We start from the raw sequence: 16,730 nt of genomic DNA, 5'->3' as shown, positions 1-16,730 counted from the left end.
AACCATGGAGTATACACTCAAAAGCATTCTGAATAAAGCTGTGTGCTGAGATACTGATGTCATATCACAATAATAAAATGCATTTGGAGAGCAAGAGTTATACTCTTCTTTGACTTAAAGGAATGGCCAGTGTTAACTAATTTTCTTTCAAAAGTCAGGAACTAAAGAGCAATTAACTATTTAATGAATTAGCAGCTCATGGATTTATATATGTAAGGCTCGCTGCGCTGTATGTAATATAAGGCTTGCAAGTGTTTATAGCGTGAAGTTTTATAGTTGTTTTTCTTTATCTCATCAGTTTCAAACACACTCCAGACCCCATACTCCCACAAGAATTTTCAAGATGGAGTGAGGTCTATGGCTACTGGGGAAAAGGGGGGGTCTTGGGCAAGCAGTCAAGGAGATACTTTCCAGAACCCACAGCTGTCAAGGGATCCTCAACAGTCCAACAAGTCTGAAATAAATGGAGGCATTCCAAAAGCTTTAAAAGAAAATTTTCATCCTGGGAAATTTTTCTATTTATTTCAAAAGAATTCTCCATCTGTAAAAATATTTCAGTGGGGCATTTACAACTCTAGCCACAGGAGAACTCTTTCAAGATCTTATGGTGTGCACCACGACTTTCCCACAACTTCCTCGTGTGAATGGGAAAGCAGTGGTACACTCCACAGGACTGCCAGGCAGCCTCCACATGGCCCTGGTGTTATGGAGGAGGTGTGATGCAGGGCTGCTGGTGGAGGTGAAGCAGTCTGCAGAGCTTTGCTCCAGTCTGTATCCAGGACTTTGGGTTTCCGCCCGCTTTGCAAGAACAATCCTGGGTCAGCATGCAAGAAACAGGTTAAAAAAGAGAAGCAAGCAGAGCCAGCACAGGGTAATGCATTCCAGCTCCTTGCCAGGCAACAGCACAGACAAATCCTGCTGCACTGAAGCAAGACTTGCATCCACACTGGACCAGAGTCATCTCCTCATGCAGGTAAGCAAAATTTTAGCTGCTGTTTTCTTTCAGCAATTCTTGCAAGAAAAGGTGTTTCTTTGTCTTTGTGGTGTTTCCTTATGAGCCCTCCCAGTACAATACAGCCCATTTCCTCTCTCCTTCCTGCTGGCACCAGCTCTGAGCCCTGCTTGGCTGCCTGCTATTTTACAGTCCTTCCTCTGAAGCATCACCCAGGAAGACCATGATGCTTTCTGACAGAGCACACAGAGGTGCTGAAATGAGGTGGGCCCCTGTCTGTAGTTCTTAGTGTTTGAAATAAGAGATCCTGCCCACAGCTTTATCACAGACATAATCTATCTCACCACAGTGTCATGCAAACGTGCTGAGCACAGTAAAGCACAGAAAGGGGGATTAAATTTCTCTTCCAAGTGGTCTCCAAGCCCTAAGTGGTTCAGAAGATGAAATACTCCTGTAAATACATTAAGCTGAGTTCCAGGAGAGATCTGAAGTACAAAGGCATTGGCAGAAGAAATGGAAAGGGAGAGACACAGAATATAATTAGAGCACTCTACAGGATAAAGCTATAGAGGAAAAAAATCCCCATCTATGCATGAAAGCCAAAGTACATCACAGGACAGCAGATCCACAAGGACAAATTGCTACAGAAATAAACTATGACATTTATATCAGCTGTAATCAGTAGCTCCACTAAGCTGTGCAAGTCTATGATTTCATTCTTATTACTTCATATCTTTACTTCTTTAGAAAAATACACATTATTCATTACATGACCTAATAAAGGAGAGATTCAACTCACATAAATATGCAACTAACTCATCGACAATTATTCTTTACATTAATAGCAAATGTGACTCAATACTGTTTAATCCTAACATTCTTTATAAAACATCCAAGGGCTCCTGAAAAGTTTTAAATCCTTGTAATTGATTCAGGTGTTAAAAAAGAATAAAAATGTAACAAACTGTTCTCTGATGCCCTAATTTAAGGAACCAGATATTTCAACAATTTGGTATCTTGAAAGTGATGTGTCATCTTTGATGTCAGTAAATAGACTGTAGATCAAAAGAGAAGGACCAGACCTCTCAAGAGAAAAACAATTTCCAGAATCCTGTACATAGCAAGGTCTGTTCTATAAAATCTCATACACTGTCAAAAGAAAAACCTTTCAAGACAAGAATTCATACATGCAGTTTAAAGATGATGATCTTCTCAGCACTACAGCCAGAGAAGGCTGTTTATTTTAAAGACTTCACATTGGTATTTTCAAGAAGAGCGTATTAACCTCTGACTGTTAAGCTAATCATCCAGAGCACACTAAAATAAATCACAAGATTCAGAGATGTTTACAGGACCCTTGTAAACTTACCCTCCCATACAGAAAAAAAAAATCAAAATATGTTCCATTATCTAAGTATTAAAGTAGTATATTTGCAGTGAAATTGTGCTGGCACATATGCTGTCCTGGTTATACATACCGAGGAAGTGGCTGGAAGTGATCATAGGGCATGATTTCTTTAAATCCATCACTGTAAAAAAAAATAAAATATTGCATCATTATTTCTCATATCCAAGACTGTACATCAAGTACATACTTTTATGTGATCATGCTTGAAGTAAGCAATTCCCAATGTGAAATGCAGGAATCTTACTTCATTACACATGAAGCCTTATGGTGAACCTTATGACTTGTATAATCTTACCTTTTCTGCATGGATAAAGAACTATTCACCATACAGCTTCTCTATTTCATACCACCATAAAACATTAAATGAGCAAGCCTCCAGCAGAGAAATTTATTATCAGCGACCCTTTAGGTCTGTGTTACTTCATTAACAAAAAAATATTCACATACTTCTATCTGTAACAAAGACTGCTGAGGAACATGAGTGTCAGTGAAATAAATACATCACAGGATTCATCCTAGACAGGTTCTGAATGCTGCTTAGGACCCTTCTAGAGCTGTTTATTTGAACTGCATAGCATAGAGCAGGCATAAAGCTTTACTTCCAGTGCTAGGAAATATGGTATTCTATCCAGTAGTACTTTCCTTTTCCTGGCTGTATAAGCTAAATTTGCAAGGTAAAATATAATTACACCCTTTCTTTCCCCTAATTTTCCCATTCCAGCTTTGGAACATTTGGCACTCATTGCCATCAAGCATTACTGAAGTCTTTTTGCTTCATACAGTGATCAACTCTCCAGGAAAAACTCTTGAAAGTCTGCACATCTATAACTGTTAGAGGTCACTATCAACGATTATGTTCAACAGGAATGAAAGGAAATGGACAGTTTAGCTATAGGAAATGAAATCCATTGAGAGTGTTTCCTTTTCTTGCATATAACTCTAGCTCAGCCAGCTGGCATATTAATGTGAGGTTCTGGGACTTGATACTGTGATGTTATTTTAAGATTCTTTAGCACAGCCAGGAAACCTCACCAGACAATCCAAAAGTTAGTTTGAAATACTGTAGTGCAATTCAATACAATTTATATGTACTATAGCCTTTACAATTTGGCACTAATATCCTGTGGCATTTGTACCAAAGCATATTTACTTGGAACGATTTTTTTAATGCCTAGTTTTAAAAAACCCAAACAAATAGACCCAAGCTTCAATTCTTAAATTGTCAACACTACAGTACCAATGAAGAACCAAAGTTTTATGGTAGATAAATGAATAAATCAAGTTATACCATATGCAAAACTTGCGCTGACTGGAGCTTCTGTCTGGCTGTTGAGATGTTCTGAATGGCAGCATCAATAAATCCAAAAGTAGGCAAACCCTCTGTCCTCCTCACACAACCTCACAAGATCCTCACACTAGTGCTGTACTACTCAGCAATAGACCAAGCAGAATTAGCCCTTTAGCAAACTGATATTTACAATATCTCTGTATAATCAAAATCTTCTATTCTGCAACACTGAAGTGCCACACATCTACTGGCAGAGATATCAGCCTATAACACATGCAATAACCAACCAATATTTAAGCCTTAAGGATAAAAAGAATTGAAATTAAGTAAATACAACTCCTTCTTCCTCAGTAACTGCCTGTGTCACACACAGATTTATTTGCCATACAGACCTGGAAGGGCAGGGATCCATGTTGCATTCTTTCAGCTTGGGCTTTGGTTTCTTGTTTTCTGGATGATAATGGCAGTAGTGGTCAGGAACAACACGCTTCAGACGAATGTCCACACACTCAGCTGAATTGAGCTGATAACCTAGGGCAGAAGCAAAGTTAAATGAAGATAAAGTAAAACAGCCTTTTCTCCCCATGGAATTAATTTTCTGTCTTATTCTTTTTTTGGTTTACTTTTAAACAAGGAAAAAGGAAATGTACAACCAAACCTTCATTTAATGCAATTCAGCACAGCAATTATATTAACCTGTCTTAATACTAAATGAGCTTCCAGCTCTTTATTCTACTAATATTCTACGAGTAGAGGCACACGTATTTCCTTCTATTGCAGGAATACTTGTACTGCATCAGCTCACCTGTCAGAAAGCAAAACTATGAAGCCATATGGCTCTAGCACATGTTCCACAATGTATAACTGCCCTCCTCCAAGGAGAAGTTACCAGTATGTTGGAGAGCTATATTAAACAGTCATTCATGCTAAAAGAAATAAATACTTGAGACAGAAAGCCAGAGGAATTGAAGATGGGATCCAAAAACATTGCTAAGGAACTTCAGAAAACCAAGAAATAGATTCAAGAACATTCCGAGTCAAAGAGCCAACAAAAGAAGACTTGAACTAACTACTTGGTGAAAAACAAATAATAAAATATGTGTGGAGACTGGTTGCAAGAAGGGATATGAGTTTTATAAACCACTAGGTTATTTTTTGGCTAAGAAAAAAAGACTCATTCAAAAAAGCTTACTTGGACTTAAACTGAGGAGAGGAGGATGTTCTGGTATGTGCAAAGAAAAAAAGTTTTAGACCACAAGAATTAAAATCAAACTGAGTCAACAAACTAATAGCACAAGTCCCTGTGCCTACTGAAAATGCTAAGTATCATGTATCAGTGGCTTCAGTTGTGTGTCTCTTGGCTGATCCAAAGTGTCATCATGGATGAGAGTGATAACCATAAAGAACTAAGCAGTTCCAGTGCTCACAGCATCTATGTTTCAGTTCTTTTAAGTACTGAAAGGACCCAGAAGAAACGTCACTTGCAAACAAGAGAAGCAATCTTTAAACACTCTTGCTCATTCAAACTTGACTGTGCTTTCTGAGATGCCCCTTCCAACATATGGAGATTACAGAATTAAAGACAGAAGCAGCATCCAAGTGAAGATGGCAATGCACTAATTCCAAATCTCTGTTGTGAGGAACTTTTTCTTTTACTGCCAGTACCAGAGGCCAAACAGACAATCTGGACACTAAATCCAGATAAATCTAAGATAACAGGTTAAAGCCAGGCAGCTGCAATACAATTTCCCTGCACGCCATTCTTAACACTACTACTGTCATGACTGAGCAGCTCAGTTTCATGCTTCTTCAGTTCCTGTCCTCCCTGAGGACTGCCAAGCCCTCTGAGAAAGGTACCAGTTTTATATTAGAGGCAAGCAGCCACAAAGCAGGGCTTTGAACACCCTGGATGTTTTCAAAGAGATTGACATGTAGCTATAATTTTCAAGCCATAACAGCAGTCTGAATGAGGCTGGATTTGAGCCAATACCTTTGAAGGTAAATATGTCCCTTGAGCTATCCAGTGTTTACATGCAGTCCTCAAAAGTAACTGTGATGCTTTATACTCCTTCCCTTGTCAGACAAGTTAAGGAAAAAAAAATTATAAACACAGTGTGATGGAATCATCAGAGGATATGCATTGCCACTCAGAGCTCCAGCAAGGATCACACTTCATGAGGCCAAGTATCTCGTAAGATACAGTAGTTTCCTGTGGGACTGCATATCAGACACATACATTGTCTGCATTTCAGATCACAGGGAGGTGCAAATGCCAAAATGGATGGCCCTTCAAAAGATCCCCAGACTCTGCTTGTACTTTAAACATCTCTCACTCTCTTTATTCATGCCCCATGTAACTATTTAAACCACATTTGCACTCTCCAGAAAATCCCTGTATCGGTATCACCAGCATCCTGGTCTGTTTCCCAGGTGACCTGGGAAATGCTAGCTGAAGGGAAACTGCTATCTGCAGTGTCAAACACTCCTCCTACCATGAGCTCACACTTCTTTTGCAGAACCAGACATGACAGGCAGTGGGCTGGGCTGGATGAGCAGAACGAAGCTACACTTCATCTAAGCTGCAGTGCTTAAACCAGGAGTAGATGCTACAATACCATATGTGCTGCTCTAGCCACCATCAGGACTAAACGTCTAAAATCAGACAGCCAAAGGTACTGATAGCAGATGTTCCTTAAAATCTATTTACTTATTCTGCTTTCTGTACAACTAATTTCTCAACTACATGTTCTAAAACTCTCCCTCATGTATAATACTGAGGCCAGAAATACTTCTTCACCTCTTGATTATTCTTATTTTAAAATCTCGTCATGTTTCTTTGTTACTTTCTCCAAATATCCAATATGAGTTGCAATTTTCCATTTTGAATGTTGTATTTTTATTTCTTAGTCAATGTTCTTACTCCAATGAACATCAGCTATGGAAAAACATAACTTCCAGTGACAACACGTAAAAACCTCTATGCCAGCTTAACCAACCTGCTTAGCTGCTGCTCTGTCATTTATTTTGCTGAGGAATTACCAGTGTGCAGAGGAACACAAACATCTAATCACTAAGAATGCAGAACAAAGGTTGGAAATTAGCTCCTTTTAATCTTTAGCTGTTATCACTCCTGAAGAATTGACATTACTTACCTCCTCCACACGTCACTGTGCAGGGGAAGAACTCTGTTTGTCTCCACTGATGACTGATGGGTTGATAGAAGAAGAACTGAACCACACTCTCTTTTGATCCAGAGTACCTGGTCTGAAGAAATTTCCATTACAACACACATGTACACTGTACTCAACTGCTCATGCCATTTCAAAACAGAGTTCATGCATAATAGCAGTGCAGAGTAAGATGATGACATATATAAAACTTCTAGAAAGAGTAGAGTAGCCATTACATTTAGGCTCCCAACAGTCAAACATTTGAATGTGCTTTGTTTTTCAAATTATTCAAGGCAGTAATGTGACCATCTGATTATCCTCAAATAGCAAAGTTCTTAACTGTATTCTTTTTGTTTATGTGTGTTAACAAAAATTTTGAAATTTGCTGCAGAAAGAAGTCTAAAAGTGATCCAAGCACACTGTCAGGAAAGTCTAGCTGCACATGATACTGGAGAAGCAAAAGGAAAACTACTGAAATTCTATTTCTACAATGTGATAGGTAAAGCCAGGCAGTCTGATAATACTGAAACTTCTGTCACTTCCAGTGACAAACTGTATGAGTGCCTTCCTCAAATACTGATATTCTACTTATAAATATCTTGATGTGTGCTGCAAAGCACTGGTATGTGTTCTGGATAGAAAAGCAATTTAAAAGGATTGGAAATGGTCAGTGACAGGATTAGCAATGTCTGAGGGAGAGTGTAGGGTGCTGCTGGAAGCAGTGCTCAGGTTCAGTAGGTGGCAGTCTGCAATTGGATTAGCACTGCACAAGGTCACACTGTTACTATTCCAGCAGTATTGAAAACAAAAATCCTGGCCATTTTTATCATTAAAGATCCTGTGGTACTTTCCACCACAGGAAAGACATAACATTTTAATTTTTTTGGATTTTCTTGGCATAAATGATCTCTGGACTGTAATTAGGATTTCTTACTTGCTAGCTAAAAGATTTTGTTGTATTGCTGCAAGCTGATGGACAGCCACCACTGTGTTGCATGTACTTGCAATAACTTTGTAGATTTGTACATTCACACACCCCACCTTGATAATGAAATCTGCTCCAAGAGGCCCCTGGATCTTTATGATTTCCCTGTCTGTGCTCTTCTGAAATTCAACAGTTGTATTTTCAATGACAAATGTTCCAGGAGCATTGAAACTGTGCTCTCCCTTTTCTCCTTGTAGTGTTTTTGACTCTATAACTAAAGAAGAAACATGCAATTAGTAAACTTAAACAGGTTTTTGTCTTCAAGAAAGTCAGAAAGTAATGTTTACAACTTTGTCTTGCAAGTACCAGCTGCATAAGTGCAGTAAAAACACACCCAGAATCTGTGAGAATATTAACTGCTTCAGATTATAGGCTGATAGATAATTGCAAGACAAGTCAACACAGGAATATCTGTCTCAACACACTATTCTTTCATACCAGAAGCACTTCTGAGACAGTTTTTCCTACACCAAGTGCTCTGTAACACTTGATATAAGCAATAGCTTGAGCAGGAAAAGCTGAAAGAAACTCAAAATTGACAGAATCAATATAGAGAAAAATACCTCATACTTCCATGGAACTCAAAAGCCAAGCAATCCGAGCAATCAGTCTCCAGAGAAGCCTGAGCGGTGCCAAACCCACCTGACACTCACCTCAATACCTGAATCACTGCACCAAGATCCTTAACTCAGCTTTGAGTATTTCCCATGTGAGGAAAAAGCAGGGCCAGGAGGTGGGCAGCTGCAGGGGACGGCCCTTTCCCAGAACAGCTGGTGATGAAAACCCTTTCTGAATTGTTCTCCACTCCTTGGAAACAGATTAAACTAACAGCCCACAACCTCCAGAAGACAGATGAAGCATTTTAAGATTAAATCACTTCCAGAAAGCTGACTGAACTGTAAGTGGACAAAGCTAAAGGAAGATATTCATAATGAAGGTAGAATTCTGGGCTCTGTGTAGTACAGCACAGAGGCTCAGCAAGATGCATGACTTGAAATACCCTGGTCTGGTTACAATCTACCAGAGCACTGTATGAGAAAAGCATGAATCTCAGATGAGCTCAGGGCGAGCTAAAAGGAATCTTTTGATGAGCTATAAATACCCTCTTTCTCCCACTACCTTGCCTTTTTTGGTACTTTAAACAAAGTTACCTAAGTCAGGGTAGACCATTTAGGTTAAAAGCATCTGGTTTTACCTGCACTGAAAACATACTCTGAATGCTGCAATCCATCATTAACTGTTTTCTTCCTTCATATTTTTTTAAACAAATGTGCATTCTGGAGCACCCCAACAAAGAGAAAAAGAAATTATAGAATTAATTAAATTCCTTGAAAATATACCACCATTATCCCAAGCTTCTAAGCATTAGGTTCCACTGTGCTCATAGGTATAACAAAGATCACATACATGGTTGAAAGGAAGTTTCAGGAAGGATATGTTTCTAGGAAATGACTTTATGTTAAACACAGGGTATGAATCTAGTGGTAAATAAAATGTACTTTGTCAAAGAGAAAACATAAATCTCTGGGATCAGTGTGCCCCACTGTCCAGCACATTCCCATTAGAAACATAGATATAAACTAATCCCAGAAAAAACAAGTATTTAGATGATTACTACGTATTTCTGTTTGTCACTTTTATGAAAGTGTCCTTTCTTGATTGCATTACAAAATAACCCTTTAAAATATATGGAACTCAGAATTCTTGGATGAAGCTTCTGCAAGCCTTGATCCCAAACTCCATGCTTAAATCACACACTTACTGCTTGATCACAAATGCTGCTTAAAAGTAAGCAATAATGCATGGTGCCTGTATTGTCTCATTTTTAAAAATAAGAGTAAAATAAAATCTTAAGTACTTCCAACTCAAATTCAGTAAGATCCTCAGAAGTACAGGACTCTTTTAAAAGTACTATTTTAGATTACAAGGCAAGGCCTCCAGCTGGTGAAAAAAGATGATGAAAACCTTTATTTGGTGACCTCAGCTGCATTTCTGAACCGTCTTTTTTTTTTTAAATAAAAAACATTTTTGATGTTTTTCTAAGCAGAAACCTAGAATATTGTTCTGCAACTAACAAGACAGTAACTCCCAAAGAACTGACATGCTTACATTAGAGGTACACAAGATGTGGATGCAAATCACGTGTTTATTTGCAAGGTCCAGCCATGGAGCTGTGGCCTGTGTCTCTGGAGGTCACGCCACTGAAGCCCAGAACAGCTGCTCAGATTTTCCCTGTGTCACACAGGGACATGAGGAGCTGTTCCCCAGCACAAAGGATAACCTCTGGTGCCATGCATTCCTGCTCAATAGTACCTAGTGCTTGTCAGCACAGGCTTCTAAAACAGACACCAAGCATTTGGTGTATTTAACACATACTTAACATAATGATGCTTATTGGGGAGCAATTCCTCCCTATAAAACTGTTCATTTGTTGATTTCAGAGAAGTAACTGAGAACAGGGGTTTGATCAGCTGGTTTCATGACAAGGTTAAAGAAAATAAGTCATCAAATATTTCTTTGTTCTGCAGAGACCTGTTATACTAAAGATCTGGGAAGTTTGACTTCAGCAGTAAGCTTCCCCATCCTAAATCAATTCCTTGAGACTGCAGATGTGAAGAATCACATGGACAGGGAATTCTCTTGAGTGATCACCTGTTTCCATTCATTGTCCATATCAGGACAATCACCAGTGCCAAAGATCTATAACTATCTGGGTTTAGTTTTTCCCTCCCTTGACAAAAATGGCCAATGCCTTGCCCAGCTGTGGGCAGAAGCCCCTTGGCTGAAGCTTCCCATTCTCTTGGTGACAGGAAGGAGCAGGGCAATGAGGCACAGGAAACCCACTGCAGAGAGATGTACCTCCCTGTGCAGAGAGATGCATGGAAGAGTTCCCAGGGAAACAGCTCCTGCTCCCAGTGCAATAAACACCAAGTATGGTGCTGCCCAAAAGCTGTTTCTTTTCTGTGATTCATTTGTAGGTAGCACAATGCAAAACATTCCTCTCAAAACGTAAGTAAAAGCAACACCTTGCTTCTCTGAGCATCTGCACAAACCCACAGCTAAAGGCTGTCACATGATGCAAATCACTGAGGAGAGAAAAAATTGACAAAAAGAAAAACATTTCAGTTCCTTTCAGTAATGTTTAACCTCCCTAAGTTCACGAACTCAGTTATCTAGCATTAGCCACTTGTAAAAATATTAGCTTCTGGTTTTCCTGTTTCTTCTGCTGGAGGATTAATTTCAGGGAACTTTCAGTCTTACTTTTGATTCTAATGCTCTTAAAACAACTACTAGAAAAGCCATGATACAGTCCAAATCAAAAACAAAGCCAACACAATGAAACATTTTATTCAGACCCATTTTTGTGCTAATTACTTGGTTATTTTCCACCAAATCTTTCACCAAACCCTAGCAGGCAGAAGTACATGGGGGCCATATTTGTTAAAAACACAAAGTAACATCTTGATGAATCTGCTGCCTGTTTTTAAGAGCCCAGAGACACAAAGTACTTATTCTAACCAGCTACAAAGAAACACAGTCCTTGCTCAAACACTAACTGCAGGTTGCAAAACAACACTCAGAGCATTTGTTTCAAATCTGTTATGTGCTACATCTCCAACCGCATTTCCATTTTTGATTAGTCCAGCAGCTGTGCTTTCCTGGAACAAGACCAGATCATAAACCCAGGATGAAGCCCCACTGAACACAAGATAAAGGGAAAAGTGCCAGACACTCCATAGTGCTCTTCAAGTTTTTGCTATTGCTGCTGACTCCACTTGAAGGACAAATATATACTGGCAACAGGAGGCAGTATAAAATTTTAACAATAAGTAGTCCCTGCTTCACCTGTTAAATTCAACTCCTTGCAAGCCAGGAAAAACATCTCTGACAAATGGAACCTGTAATAATAGGTGATTTTTTAAAAATTCTGGCTTTAATTATACACAAAAGTTGATGGAGTTGCAGCAAAGGATCATTTGGTATCTTCTGTTAAGTGACAAACACCCAGGAACACGTACAGTGGGAAGGTGGAGAAGCACCTCTGGAGCATCAGCTCTTTGGAGACCTGGCTATGAAGCCAGAAGCAATTCCCACCTCCCTCCCCACAACAGCTCTCAATTGTTTTTTACTTCTGCAATTTTACCTTTAAGTAAAAAATGTCAGAATCCTTTCAGATTTGCAAACAGATGTGCTGGTGGAAGTGGTTAAAGGAACATTTCACAATTCCTGTCCAGCTAGAGTGAACTAACAAAGGTGATGCCAAGCCACAGCTTCTTTACACAACCACCCTGGCTAGGAAGCCAGGAGCACTCTGTACTCAGTTACTGAGTTGCTGCTGCATTCCTCAGGAGCTTTCCAGAAATCCCCCAAGAGCCACTCAATCTAGTACTTTTTCCTCATACAAAGCTGAAACAACAACTTTCTTCTGCAGAACTACTTAAGAAAGTCCAAGAGTCCTGACCTGAACTGGTCAGGATCACTCCTTCACACATCCCCCAAACAGTTTTAAAGGAATATTATTTATCTCAATATAAATCCAGCTTTGTAGGTTTTTTTATATAAGTAGTATATCTAGAAGTTATTGTCACTCTGGAGCTGTTCTGAAGAGGGAGTTTGATTTCAGCTTTTTTCTTTGAAAGGATGTGACAATATATTTCTGAAAGCAAACAAACTGATGAGCAATTTTCAAATAAAACACATTTTTTACTTCTGTTTGCATATCTCAGAGCTTAAGTTATTTTTATTTCTATGATCCAGACTACATCTGCCACAAATAAAAAATTGTTCAAAGTTAAATGAATAGTTTATCTCATTGCTTGGTGCGGCAGCACCACTTACCATTGAAACCATCAATTCTCTAGGCAAACTAGGTCTATAGATAAGGAAATTGCCAAAAATATTGGCATCAGCCTTATAAAAATAAAGAAAAACAATTTTCTTGCAGAATAACAAACTGTTCCTCATTGGTGGTATACAGTGACTAAAAGAATTACATGGAAGCAGGAGTTCTGTAGTGGTTCACCCTGCTTCATTTGTTCCTAGATCACTTGTCAGAGGCTTCAACAGAAATCTGGTGCTGAGTTATGCAAGAGTTGTTGATTCCACACATAATCCTCTGGAAGTTTTGGGGTTTTTTTGTGAGTTGTTTAAGAGTGTACTGTATTTGAGATGCCTTATGTTGGTTTAAATTGAAGGAATAGAAACTACCACTATATATTCTATTTCCTTTTACCAAGTAAACTTTCCAGTGTCCTCTAGGACTATCTCCAGGCTGGATATCCAAGACGGGAAGAGCAATCAAGGTATCGAGGTCATGATCTTACCCATATTTTCCAAAGTTTGGGTGAGTTCAGATACAAGGCTCTGTTTTTATTTTCTGCCTATGTATAAATACATAAAACAGCTCAGTCATACCAAGGTGTGCTGGTCCTTTCAGGGTAATTCTCACACTGCGACTCCCATGTGGTACAGCAATCACAGTTTCTTCCCCTACAAATATTAAAGAACTGGTTTAGAAATTATCTTTCATCAGGGAATTTGTACATCACATAATTAGACTGAAAACCGTCAAACGTGTCTAAGAAAATATTTCACAGCTTTCACAATTTTTCTATTAAAAATAATATGCTATTTTATTAAGTACAGGGTACCAAGTCTGTTTGCTATGTCATGCAACTACTAAGACCTACAAATGGACTTGCAAATCTTGCTTTCTCTTGGAAAATAATTTGCTATTAACAATAGCAACTGAAATGTCAGTAGTGTATTAGGAACATATTTATATTCTGTTGTCCTAGTTTTATTTTCTAATCACTGAATTGACATAAGGAATCTGCTAAGTAGTCCTTCCCCCTTACAGAAATCTGCAGCTGTTCAGTCTCATTTTGCCCACACCTCATTTCCTGCTGCAGGTCACAACTTTAATAAGTGGCAGGACTTACAGGAAATAAATCATCTACTTAACACTAACCCTTAACCAATTACAGACCAGTTAAGAGAAAATATATAATAGCTATAAGGTATATGTTATAACAGTGTCTGCATCTAACTTACCATATAAGATCATTTCTTCCAGTAAGAGGCTCAATTTAAAATGAACTATAAACCAAACCAGCCCCCAACAGGACATATCAATACAAAACAGCTTTTGGCTGCCTGAAAAGCCTCTTCATATATAAATGTGCAACACACTTACTTCAGTGCATTTTACAAAGGCAGAAAGTTATTACTTCTCATTTCAAGTGTAGGAAATCTGTGATTTGCCCAAGCAAACTGAGTTACCAGTCAAATCAACAGGCTAGAGACCCTCATGCCAACAAAAGCAGTGCTCTCAGAAAAGGGATATCCACAGGGATATCCACAAAAGGGAGAGAGAAGCATCCAAGGAGCTGTCACCCATTTCCATCATGGCCCAACTGTGTAGTTTCTGCAAGGCAGCCCTGCCACACGTGCCCTCTGCAGCTGCACCCTGCACAGGATGCTCTGTTTGGTGATGAAACCAATGCACATTCAGTGGCTGGTGCACAGGAAGCTCCTTTTTGCAGATTCAAAAAGTAATGTGTGTTGAAAGGCAGTGATACACTGGCTCCAGAATTACCCATAAAATATTTAGAGGAAGAATAGTTGAGTTTAGTTTTAACTAAAAAAATAGGTTAAAAAGGTTTCTTTCCACTTAAACCGGACCCCTTTATAGTAGATGCTAAATTATCAGCTTCTGGTTTACATCTCCTTAGCATAAGTATGATTTCCTGCCAAATGTTCAGAATACTTCAAGCAAATACTGCAATTATTTTTTCTGAAATAAACACCTTCTTATATTACAGGTTTTATATCGTCAATTTCTAGGAAGGACATTTAAATATAACAATTTATTTTGGATGTAATAAAATATGAGTTTTATTAATTTCATTCTTGTGTATTCCATCAGAGTGAAAAACACTACAGTAAAACAATAATACAACTAAGGAGTCCTGGAAAAAACATTAACTACTGAACCACTTAATATAATTTTGCATCTTGGTTTTTCATCAGAGGAATTGCTAAAGATAGCCAGGAGGTAGTGGGTGTGTATATCTCTAAAGTAAGGAAATAACTACTGAATTCACATGTGCTCGACAGTACTTGAGAGAAAGCAGGTTTGAGGGGCCCATCTGTCCTTACTTGGTCGGGAATTGAGTCCCATCCTGATAACAACCAACGATCAGTCACAGCACAAAACCTCCAATGAAAGTCAGATGATGAGCAGTTCAGAACACACGACCTGCTGCTCTGAAGTGGAACCGAGGGCAGCCTGTGCTGCACAGACACAGCCTGGGTTTGCAGATGTGCACACATGTGCAGCCCTGCTCCTCTGGAGAACAACAGGGTCGATCTGCTGAGCTTCCTGCACCTCCCCACAGGCAGCTCCGCTGGCCCCGGCAGACCCTGCAGATCCCTTTTCAGGATGCCTCACATTCCTTTAGCAGTACTACAGACATTCCACCCTCACCGAAGCACTCTCTGATATGGTCCAAAAGTCTCATGGGGGTGCTAAATTTGGTGTTTCTCCGCGGCAGAGACAATATTACCAGAAAGTGTTTTATTTGCATTAGGGATGACTAAGCTCGCCGCTGCAGCAGCAGGCAACCTCTGCAGCCCACAGACCTGTCAAGAAGTCTGACAGCAGGAGATTTTTGTAACCTGACTGAGATAATTATGACCTAGGGCAGTCTTTCCTTGAGATGAAGTAAATTACAGGAAAAAATAAATGTGAGATTTTTGGACTTCTGAACAAAGATGAGGGTTTGGAAGAAACGGGACAGAACTGACCATAAGGGACTCCTCCTCCTCCTAGGGACAGCTTTGAAACAATAGTTAAGTTTGTCCAGGTCTGGCTCCAAAACTATATATTCCAAAGGTCTCTGGTTCTCGGTTGAATGTAATTCATATTCTTAAAGAAACACAAAGCTCTGTAAACCCACTCAAAATGGTTATGCTGTACATTTCCCATTAAATCAGTAGGGTCCACACTGTTAAAAGCAGTGAACTCTTACAAAAACATAAGGGGAAATTGCTACCCTGAAATCCATACGGAGAATTTTCAATTACCTCTTTTTTCTCCCCTTACAGTATTTCTTTGAAAGTTAATTGCTGACCTTTGTCTAAAGATGAAAACAAATTAGCCCAAATTCATCTGGAACATGCAGAAACACTAGACTCTAACATCTGAGCTCAGATTAGGGCTCACCTTAAAAACTGAGAAGCTGGTGAGATATTGTGTCTCTGTTCTAACACTGCTTTCAGGACAGGGGTTCCCAGCAGCACGTGGAGTCATCTCCCTCCACTCTCACCCAGAGACTCTCTCAGGAAATGTGTGCACACAACACAGCACTTGCTGATTAAGCTCCCAGATTACTTTTACTTTAGATGTCAAGGTTTGATCCTGTTTCTATGGTGTTAATGTGGATTTAGATCTTGGATCTCAATGAGAGCAAGATCAGACTCCCTGCTATGGTAAGACTGGGAGCTAATCCCCAGGATCAAAATAAAGGAGCCACATTCCTAAACTCAATCCAATTCAGCAGGTTTTATTTATTTTTCCATGTGGGCCATGGTGGACCCATTTACTGTTTCACATATGGGCCAGTTGGGATTTTTCCCTCTCTCCTCTTATAGCAGGCCAGAGGTTTATTTCAGGTCTATAAAAAGTGTTTCTTCTATGTATTTGCTCAGAACTTATTTGCTGGTTCCCTGGTTCTGATTGAAGACCTTTATGCTCTCAAAATACAAACAGTAATCCAGGAACAACTACAGCACACAGGAACTAAAAATCTCAAAATATTTGGAACCTTATTGCAGTGGTTTCCCTCATCCACTCGGGCATCAGGCATAGTTTCAGAAGGCACTGCTGCTGGGCTTTGTGCTGACCTGCCTAATGAAAGCAAACC

General features: G+C 39.3%; 1 protein-coding gene across 2 annotated transcripts in view; it reads right to left on the bottom strand.

Moving 5' to 3' along the window:
* ADAMTSL3 (ADAMTS like 3) overlaps positions 1–16,730 on the bottom strand; it is a 168,092-nt gene that overhangs the window by 51,516 nt on the left and 99,846 nt on the right. For both annotated transcript variants that reach the window (XM_041418466.1, XM_041418468.1), the window contains exons 8-12: positions 13,219–13,293; positions 7,860–8,017; positions 6,801–6,912; positions 4,041–4,179; positions 2,431–2,481 (exon numbers count right to left, since the gene is read on the bottom strand). In XM_041418466.1, coding sequence (XP_041274400.1) covers positions 2,431–2,481; positions 4,041–4,179; positions 6,801–6,912; positions 7,860–8,017; positions 13,219–13,293 — 535 coding nt within the window. The remainder of the gene's footprint in view (positions 1–2,430; positions 2,482–4,040; positions 4,180–6,800; positions 6,913–7,859; positions 8,018–13,218; positions 13,294–16,730) is intronic.

Source organism: Onychostruthus taczanowskii, unplaced genomic scaffold, assembly GCF_017590055.1.
Source record: "Onychostruthus taczanowskii isolate IOZ18803 unplaced genomic scaffold, ASM1759005v1 scaffold6, whole genome shotgun sequence".
Classification (NCBI taxonomy): Eukaryota; Metazoa; Chordata; class Aves; order Passeriformes; family Passeridae; genus Onychostruthus; species Onychostruthus taczanowskii.
The sequence above is the reverse complement of the archived record's forward strand: the minus strand, read 5'-3'. Positions and strand labels throughout refer to the sequence as shown.